Here is a 10,346-nt window from a genome sequence, read left to right on the forward strand (position 1 = left end):
AAAAAAATAAGACTGAAATTCTGTTCTTACTCATGATTTTTGTGTAGGCCACCATTGGATTAAAAGGTTGGGAAATCTCTAAAATGCATCCCAGAGCATCTATAACCGCTATGGCTTCTGGGTAGCACCAGCTTAATTATGTGATTTCCTAAATGCCTATTATTGTGTTGTCTTCAACAGAAAATGTGTGTTGAAAGGATGCAAGGAAAATTAAAGCTGAACAACAGTGAATTTCTTTCCTTAATTATTATGTTCAAACCATCTTTGGGTGAAAAGGTCGTGTAAAAAGAAAAAAAAAATTAAAATGCTCTTCAGCACATAGAAAGATATAGGCTCTATAAAAAGCTGAAGAGTAAGGCAAAATGCAAGAAAATGAAGAAAAAAACTAATGTGCATGGTATGGGGAGCCCAAATTTCGGAGGAAACAGAGGAGGGGGAATGGAGGCTGTGTATGTATGTATGTATGTATGTGTGTGTGTGTGGGGGGGGGGAGATGAAACACAGACAATGCCTAGGGTGCCATTTCATTTAACTATGACCTGTACATAAAGTTGTTATAATTGTTGCAACTAAATGCCAATAACTATGAATAGCCCTTTGTGAGGGGAGCCAATATAGTGTGGTACACAGGTCTGTCAATTCAAGATCATTATAGCTACAGTTCAGTCTGAGTGTACTACAAAATATTTGCAGCATGAAATAAGAAGCTCATGATACTTGGACTAGAAGATCCTAGGGGCCCCCACCTTCACATTTGCTGGGGCCCCTAAAATGCTAACACTGGACCTGTACCTCATTAATTAGAATGTTCCTCATTCTGAGTCTTAAAAAGGCCACGGTCTTCAGGGTCTGTCATAAATTGATGGATACACGCATTTCTGGCCAATTTCCGCGGTACATAATACTTGGTCATATTAATTAACCTAAACAGCATTTTACATGTATAAATGAACACCTTTAATTATCCTCTGATCTTCCAATTTTAAGTTTTTAGTAAACTGTAAAATATGTATTTTTCATTCCACGTATTTGTCCCACATTTTGAAGACAGCAGGTTGAGAACAATACCGGGGTCCCCAGCCTCTACTTACATGTAAATCTTATTTGCGCGATTACTCCAATGTTTAGAAGACAAATGGGGAAACAATTAAACTATAACAGACTAAATTGTAAACATACACTTAAAAAAAACTACTTGCTGCAAACCAATGGTAAAAAATCAGATATTAGAATAATTTTACTTGCATTACACTGAAATGAAAAACAATACTTCCACAGCAAAAATGGAGAAACATCACTACAACCTAGACAAGGACTCACTCACAGAACTAATGCCGACTACATACCGTTTACTAAAATACAATATAAAACTTAAAATAAAAAGTAATAATAATAAAAGCAATAACCTAAGCGTGTTGGAGTTATGTTAGCAAGCCACAACGACGATGTAGAGACCCTTAAAAGTAAATCTTGCGCCACATTACACCTAGAAGAGAAATTAAAGCATATACAGTAAGCATACCTTGTTTTCATTTCTAAGTATTCTGGTATGCTTAAATAAATAACCACCAAACAAAAAATATCAAAAATCGTAAAAACTAACAGTACAATGTGTGCTTGCAAAACACTCCTAAGCAGTGTGCAGAAATGGAAGAAAAAAACCACCCACACTATTATCACACAATCCCTTTACTCGCTCCCTTTTTACTGAAGACGTTAACTTCAAACTAGGCGGGGTCCTTCAGCTAGTGGCTACGAGCACCATCAGTTCAATAAAACAACACTTCCAATTGGACAACAGTCTTAGTACCTTATCTTTCCATCTCGTGGTACTCCTAGTTTTATCGCTTTTCTTCCCACTGCTATGTATCCTTCCGCTTGGACAATAACATAGTTCCCTCAGTAGCCCCAAGCTGTTTGTGAACCGTGTAAAAGAAGCCACAGCGCTTTGAAAATAAATTAGAACACCAGTAATCTGTTTGAATAACGACGTGTTCTTCATTTTAGGAAGCAGTAGTGGGTAGACGATATCACAACTTAGTGCAGCAGATGGAATGGCGGTTTGCGATTCCTTATTTTTCTTTTGCTGTGGAGCGGAAGGATATGCTTTGTAGATGCTGACAATGTGGACGGTGGTTAGTATGTCTCACAGAAGATGAAGTGGGTTACATTTGTAACGAACGTGGGGCCTATCATCGTATAGGATTATTTCTACTGCTATGTGCTTCTCTTTGTATGGCTATACATTTAAGTTGTTGCGCACTTTCGTGTGATAAGTGTATGAATAAGGGTATCGTTTTACTGAAGATAGACTTGAACTAATTTGCCTTGTCTGTTGCTACCGTAGAAGGGAGAATACCCAAGCTGTTGCCGGCGCTGCCTACAACGAGACCTAGTTAAACTCAGCGTCCCAGCTTTGAACTGTATACAGCCATACCAACCTTGTTGTCCTGGCCAGTGAGTTATACATGCGTTGTACACTTTACTTTACGGGCCATTTGGATGTTGGATTAGTTTTAAGGTATAAAGCAAAAGCTCTAATTTGAAAGCTGATGGATTCATTTATGTGATGGTGCAGATCGCAGACTCTGGGTTTGTCCGATCTTAGTGAAAAGATGATTATGCCTTGACTTGCTGCCACTTTTGTGTGTATGTCGTCTGTGCATCACTTAATGTTTTGTGGATTGTTGGGTGTGGGTCATCTGAACATGATCGGAGGAAAGTGTTTGGAAAATGACAGTAGTGTCCGATATGCTAGTTTTTACAAAGTTTGGAACGATAACTCGTAAAGTTGTGGGGAAGCTTTTTCATCATTATGGCATCACCCGGTTATGGATTTAATAGAAAACACTATTGCGGGATATTCTTGCAGTGCATATAAAACATGTTGATAAGAAAAGTGCGAGGAAAATAGTTAAAGGTTTCACCAGCGTTCGGTTGGGGAGGGGAAAGTTGTGTATGTAGCAACCTAAAACATGGTTGGAGCAGTTCTCATCGGGAATGGGTTCTCCCAAGTTTTGAATGATCCTGCAAATTCTTCCCGATTCTGTACTCTGTCTTGATTTGTTAGGGAAATTAGTTTGCAGTGTGTTCTAATCGTAGTTTTACTTTTATTAAATGATGGCAAGTGGTATTTACCCCTTTGTGTGTTTTTAGTTTGTAGTGGTAGTAAATTACTGTGCAGATACTTGTCATTTGCTTTGTTGTCAAAGGTTTGAATGGAGTTTTGAGATGGTAGTGGATCGCTTTTATTTTAGTAGTTTGTACGCTGTATTTTTTTTTTTTACCCCGGTTATTTTTCTCGTAGGCATGTCAAATAAAATGTTTGCTACCGTGTGAAGAGTGTGTGATGTTTGTAGAGCTTGTGGGTGTTGAGCATGCTTTACTGTATTGGAGTTGGTAAATTAGACGAGCTGTGCGCTATCCGAAAAAAATATAGTGGCTTATTGTGGTAGTCGGCTAAGAAAAAAAAACAAGTTTTGTGGGCTTTCTTTTTAGGCCCTTGACATAATATGTTGGCCCCAGGGGTAGTATTTTCTGTTATGTCTGTTAAGTCAGATATACTTATAGTGTTAAAAGTATCACGTTTGTAGACGTTTCCTTTTCCCCCTTTTTTGTTTGTTTCCGAACCGTCAACCTTTAAAACATTTCCGGGGGAGGGAATCTGCTGCAAACGAGGCTCGTTGCATCTGGAAACCTAATCAGTTCAGCAGTTCGTTTTGACTGTAAAAAAATTTAGTAGTGATAGTCCAGCCCTTTATTGTGCATTCTACAGCTTACTTGTAATTCATTAATTTTAAATCTGGAAGCCTCAGGACTTTTCAGTGGGCTTTGTATTTAGCTACACTGTTAGAATTTATAAGTGTGTGACAATAGCTTTTATTGACTGACTTTTGTTAATAATGTGTATGTTGGTTGACAGGCTGTGTCAATTTTGTTTAGTGTGCCCATCAGGTGTTAAAGCAGCTTTGTCACGGCAGGTACTTGGGTGGGAGGAAATGTCATCTCTTGAACGAACTAAGTTTCTTACTGCTTTGTGTGATTTTTTTCTTTTTTTTTTGGATCCACTTTTTTGTAAGCGGTTGTAATAGTTTCATAAGTATGTTGTACTGTTTTTACATATAGTCGGGTTGTTCTCTCCTTATAATTACGAGTAGTTATTTTTTTTAGATTGTTTTGGTGTCTTTTATGTTTGCATATTTGGGTAGAATATGTCTTTTGGAGTTATGTGGATAAGTTAGTAGCAGATTACTGTCTTTGGTGACTGGCAGTTTTATTGTGATGTTCATGTTTACTTTACTTTTCCTTTAAGATGTATATTCATGCAAATGTGCTTGTAATATTAATCAACTAGCTTTTTGACTTGGCCTTTTCCCCTTTTTTTACTGCAGGTATTGTACTGTAAAAAAATTCTATTATGAATTCACAGCAGCAGAGAATGGCTGCAGTTGGAACAGACAAAGAATTGAGTGACCTGCTGGACTTCAGTGCGGTAAGCACTGCTTTTGACAATTTGCACTCTTGAGGAATTTTGTTTTAGCATTTTTTAAATCCCTTTTATTCCCTTTCCCTTGCAGTTGTTTAATGGGTATTGTGTGTGGGGTGTCTTTTTTTTTTTTTTTTTTTTTTTTTTTTTTATACTGGGTATGTGGTTCACTAGTGCTGGAATTAAATTTCCCAGTGCTTATTTAAAAAGTCAAATAATGTCAATTCCTGTTGCATATTATGTCTAATGTTTATTTTTGAAAAATTGGTGATTTTGTGTCTTTTAGTACACTACTGGCTGCTATGTTTTAAGTGGGGTCAGAAATTTGAAATATTTTGTTATGGCATGTCGATAAATAAAACTGCAACTTTTATGTTGCCATTTCCTTGTTTTGAGCTTTTGCTGCTTCCTGTTGTGTGTTTATTGTAGGAGCATTGTGATGTAAACATCCTCTAGCGTGAAAGGCTTCCCACATGCACTTTAGTAGTTATTGGTTCTTATAAAGATACCTGAGATTTTTGGAATGGCATGGGTAATAGTAACCAGTTTTTTGAGAATGGAGGTTGAGATGCTTGACATGGTATAGCTGTACTAATTTGTATTCTGCTTAATGACCAGGTGAAGTGTCTCTGGCTGTTAGCATGCTGTCTTTTCAGATTTGTTGCCTTGTATGAAAATTTCATTAACAAACAGAAAACATTTTTTTAATGTATTTATGAAAGTTAAAATGTATGTGCATATGTATGCTCAGTTAATGTGAGTATGTAATGTTTATGTTTTTAAAATATCCGTTTACTGACTTTTCGAAAATCCTGCCCTAGGATCCTATGTTAATTATATGAATAGATATGGGAATAGGGGACGATAGAAAGTTTTAAATCTGCTTTAAAAAAAAAAGGTCAATCAACTGGAATTTTAAATGGAACTTGTGTGTGTGTGTGCACATGCCTGTGAAGTCTTAAGTGATTTTCCTTAGCTTCTCGCTGTAGGCAAGTAGAGGAAGAATTGACTCTCCATGTCTGCCTGATGAAGTCGATTAGCAGCTGCTTGTGGCTTTACTTCTCTGCACTGGTGTGTGAGAAAACACAGTGTTAGTGATGCTTATAAGTGTATAAACCTGGGTATGAACTTTCTATACACAGCTGAGGTTTGTAATTATACATGCCTGTTTCATTGTGATCTGGGAAACATTTGCTTCATTTAATTTTGTTAAACAAAAGAGAATAGATTGGTTAGATTTATAGATTGGTTAGATTTATAGAGGAGAATAACTGGCATGCTAGTAATCTTTCCTCTGAATATTTTTTTTGTGGTGAACTAGGCTCCTTTCAAAATTTCTGAATTTTACAACCTGATTTGTAACGGTTTTTGGTTTATTTCCCAGGTTGTGGCTGACAGTCGCAAGAAAGATAACTTCACTTACTTACTTAGTTAATATTATATTCTTAAACTGCTCATGAACTGTATAGGCCATGTAATACAATGTCATTAAGTTATGGATTTTCAGGTAATGCAAATGTCAACACGATTTCCAGAGTTCTTTGTAGAAGTAATTTTAACCCTGAGAGTAGTATGTGAAATCTAAAACCAAGATATAGCAACTTTTGAATGTTTCACTTTGAACTTCCACATATTTTGTTTGTATACATAAGTGGCCTACTTAGTTGTTTATATTGTCAGTATTCTGTTACAGGTTGGAATTCTGGTCTTGCTGATTGTTAAAGGAAGGGCAAAAATAGGGGAGCTTCGCTTTCAGCAGAGAATAGGAATAGGGCAACTTTACAGGGTGCTTGACTGATCCTTCAAACAAAATGTGTCTTGGAATTGGTTTTAAAAAACTTCATCTATTTGGAATTTATATAGCAGTTTCCTGTGACTGGAAAATACATTCTGATGCACAGTAGTTGGTCTGGTGTCTGTTTTATGAAAACAATGTGATCTTTTCATTTGAAGTTCTTAGTCATGATTGTTAAAACAAGAAATTATTTAAAAATTAAGTCAGGAAACCTAGATTCCTTAGGGAAAGAGTTTTTCCCAGCATTAGTAATCTATGCATATACTGTGTGACTGTGATCTTGGGTCATCCCTGGAAATCGACATTTTGTGTTCAGTGAGCTTACCTGGTTAACAGATGTTTTTAAGACATACAAAAAAAGTTCAATTCCTGTTTCTTTCTCTAATTCATAGGTGTGTACTAGCTAATGGCCCTGAAGCCTTTACAAGCGTAGCCCATAGAAGTGCCCTGGCATCGTGCTGCCTGATGTTAGTTCCCAGTGCCTCTATCAAGTAGAGCCACTGGGAGTGATTCCCTGGGGTGAACTTTCTAATTCCCATCCATTCATCAAGATTTCTCTTAGAGGGCCAGTGAGGTGCTCTGCTTGACATGTAAGAGAAGTCTATTCCAGAGCATGGGCAGTCTGTGGGTTATGAACCTGTCCCTCCAGCATGTTCTGTTGATTGTGGTAATGAACCTGTCCTTCCAGCATGTTCTGTTGATTGTGGTAATGAAGTTGAGGTCTCTGGAGTGTGTGGTGTGGAAGGATTTGAATTTCTTTAGATGTATCATTTTTAACAGAGCTGTGTCGGACATGGCTTTGTAAGTCGAGCAGAGATTGCCTCTTAGTAGATGATATGAGACAGAGAATAGTTGGAGTTTGAGTCTGTCCGTGTAGGGCATGTGTTTAAGACCTAGGATCCTCTTCATGGGGTACTTTTTTGTGGCCTTTCCAACTGTTGCATGTGTCTAGTGAGGTACATGCCAAATCTGGCATTATACTCAATTGACCTAAAGAGGGGAAGAGTAGAGAGAGATGACATTTCTTCCTGGATGCAATGATGTGTGCCACAACCTGTGTCCCCAGATCTTTTATACTGTCTTTAGTGTTCAGTAGGCTCCCATCGATGTGGTAATTAGTGCGAATGGAGTTTTTCCCAAAGGGGATCACGGCGCATTTTTTGGCATTAAGCTTAAGGCTATGGTTTCAACACCAGTCATTGGTCTAGGTGAGGCCTTTCTGTAGGGTGTCTACATCACTTGGGGAGTTAGTAATGGCTCCCGGCTTGCAGTTGTCTGTGAACTTGGTCAGTCAGAGACCCTCCATGTTGACCTGGACTTCTGTGAAGTCGATGCCAAACAGGAGAGGACCCAGGACCGATCCCTGTAGGACTCCACTCGTGACTGGTCGGCAGTCTGACTTTGAGTCCGCTACTTTCACACTGGGTTCTGTCTGTGAACCAATTTGCAGCCCACATACTAATACAAGGGTTGATGGCTAGTTTGGTGAGTTTATCAATAACTCCTGAGTGGGGAATGGTGTCAAAGGCCTTTGTCAGATTGAGGTAGGTTGTATGGACTGCCTTGCCCTCATCCACAGCTCTGGTGACTTGACTCAAAGAAGTTAAGCAGGCGTGGGATCTAGGGTTTGGAGATTCCCTATATCCTTGTTGATTAGGCCCATGATGATGTGCTCCATAGCCTTGCATATCAGACTTGTCAGGCTAATGGGGGGATACTTCCCAGGGTCTGTAGTCACTCCCCCTTTTATGGAGAGGGATGACTGTATCAGTGCGCCATTTGGTAGGGACAAAACCTGAGGTGAGGCTGTGATTGAACAGGGCACACAGATGTGGTGCCAGTTCACTTTGTAGTTCATATAGAGCACATCCAGGGATATTGTTGGGTCCCATGGAAGCTGTATTTTTGGCCTTGAACAATGCGGCTTTAACCTGTGCTGCAGTAATGCTGGGTGCCTGGCATCCCTCCGGTTTTGTGATTGGTCCTTTAGGGAGGGAGAGAGGGATAAAGTTGGCACTGAATCTGTCAGCCAGTATGTTGGCATTATCTGTTGGCTCAGTGTAGGAGGTACAGTTGTGCAGTAACTCAGAGCAAACCTGGGTATTGCTATGGAGATTTGTGATGTACAGTAACTATAGAAGGCTTTGTGGTTGTTTTTAGTTCATAGGTTCATACTAGGCTATCTGCCCTAGGGCATTTATAAGCCTAGCCAGAATGTGTTTGGCTTTCGCCACCCATTTTAAATTTATTTTGCTATGCCCTTTTTCGAGGTTGGTATACTGTGCCTCTGTCTAACAGTGACACAGAAGTGATACCCGGGGTAAACCTACAATTTCCCATCCACTCATCAAGATTCCTCTTGAGTAGAGTCAGTGAGGGACTCTGCCTAACCTGGACTGGGATTTTATTCCAGAGTGAAGGGAGCATCTGGGTTATGAATCTGTCCCTCCAGCATGTCCTATTTATTTTAGTGCTGAGGTTCAAGTGTCTCGAGCGCGTAGCTCGATGGGATTTGGATTTTCTGAGGTGCAGCATGTCCATTAATTCCGGGTTGGACATGGCTTTATACGTCCGGCACAGATCGCCTCTGAACAGGCGGTATGCCACTGAGTAGAGCTGGAGTTTCTTTAATCGGGCAGCATATGGCATCTGTTTGAGCCCTTTAATCCTGACTGGATCACCTTAGAATAACACCAGAAACTTAGCCAGTTGTTGAAGTCAATCATTTTCTGCTTGTACTGCGGTATCATTCTGGGTGACGGTAGGATGCTGCTCAGGGCTATGGTCATACCTGCCTGGGCCACATAATCTGAAAGCTCCTCCATGTCACTCTTCATGTAGTTCAGGGAGGCGTGTGTCAGGTCATTCACACCCACATGGCAGTGACGGTCATACTTGTACTTGTGGAATGGCCTGAGGGCGTGTGTTGTCTGATTCTGGCACCTGATAGACAGCTGACTGTTACCTTCTCATTATTCAACCTAGTGAGTGGGACATCAGTGTGCCTCACTATCAAGTCACCTATGATTAGTGTATTGGGCAAGCTGTTTTGCCGTAGGGGCTTAGGATGAGGGGCACACTGTGTAGGTGAGCTATGTGTCTTGTGATTTGTGCTGTCTTGTGGTCGAGTGAGTTTCTGCCTTGGAGGTCTCTGCTGTTTGGGTAGATTTCTATTGAGAGCTTCTGTGAATGTGGGTGTGTGGTTTGTGTTTTTGTGTGAGAGATGTGATGGTGGGTTTTCTGTAGGGTTATGTGTTGCATGTGGTGTGGTTCAGGTGTTGACCTTCTCCTCTTGACCAGCTATTCCGGTCTTTGCTTGAGACTGCATGGCTTCCAATTTGGATATATACAAGTGCATCTCTCACAGGTCTTGAGTGTTGGGAGGTAAGAGGAGAGGGTTGTCTGTGTACATGAGGCAGTTGCAACACTGCCTCAGAATGCCCAAGTTCACCAGGTTAATAAGAGCACAGAGAACTGACCTTTAGACATGCCAGGAGGGATGATGATTATTGCTAAGTACTGGAGCTGTTTCCTTGTATATTTCTTCTACAGGAAAAATGTCACTCGGGGTGTCTTGAGTCTGTACAGAACACTACCAAGCACTTAATTTTCAGATAACCTATTGTTAACATAATTCCTGGGGTTACTTTTAAAAGCCCTTTAAACTGATCATTGTTGAATTACTTTGCAACCAGCACATTTCCCTTGTTGCTTATTACTCCTACTTAAAAACTGTTAAATTTTTTTCCTGACATTTACTTTTTTGTTTCCATTCAGACTTCATGTCTGTATGCTTTGTGAGTTGTGGAATTTATTTATTTTTTTTTTCCTTTCCTTCTCATGGATTGATTTTTGCATTTAATATATTTTCTTCAACACACAAGACATTTTGATGTCTTCTTTTTTTTTAATGTTTTAATGTAGAAGTGAAACAGTGCATTTGTTTTTAAATTTGTGTTCTGATCAGGGTTGCCAGATTTCCAGCCCCCCAGGTAGGGACAAAAAAAAAAAGAAGGTCTCCCATGGCAAGTGAAGGCCAAAAAAAAGGTCTTTAATTCGGAACAC

General features: G+C 39.5%; 1 protein-coding gene across 1 annotated transcript in view; it reads left to right on the plus strand.

The window, feature by feature from the left end:
- The first annotated feature begins 1,882 nt into the window (after positions 1-1,882).
- TCF3 (transcription factor 3) overlaps positions 1,883-10,346 on the plus strand; it is a 2,378,933-nt gene continuing 2,370,469 nt past the window's right edge. Inside the window, exons 1-2 of the mRNA XM_044054828.1 lie at positions 1,883-2,521; positions 4,392-4,492. Coding sequence (XP_043910763.1) covers positions 4,418-4,492 — 75 coding nt within the window. The 5' untranslated portion in view covers positions 1,883-2,521; positions 4,392-4,417. The remainder of the gene's footprint in view (positions 2,522-4,391; positions 4,493-10,346) is intronic.

This window comes from Protopterus annectens, chromosome 13.part0 (assembly GCF_019279795.1).
Source record: "Protopterus annectens isolate FY-2018-M chromosome 13.part0, PAN1.0, whole genome shotgun sequence".
Lineage (NCBI taxonomy): Eukaryota > Metazoa > Chordata > Ceratodontiformes > Protopteridae > Protopterus > Protopterus annectens.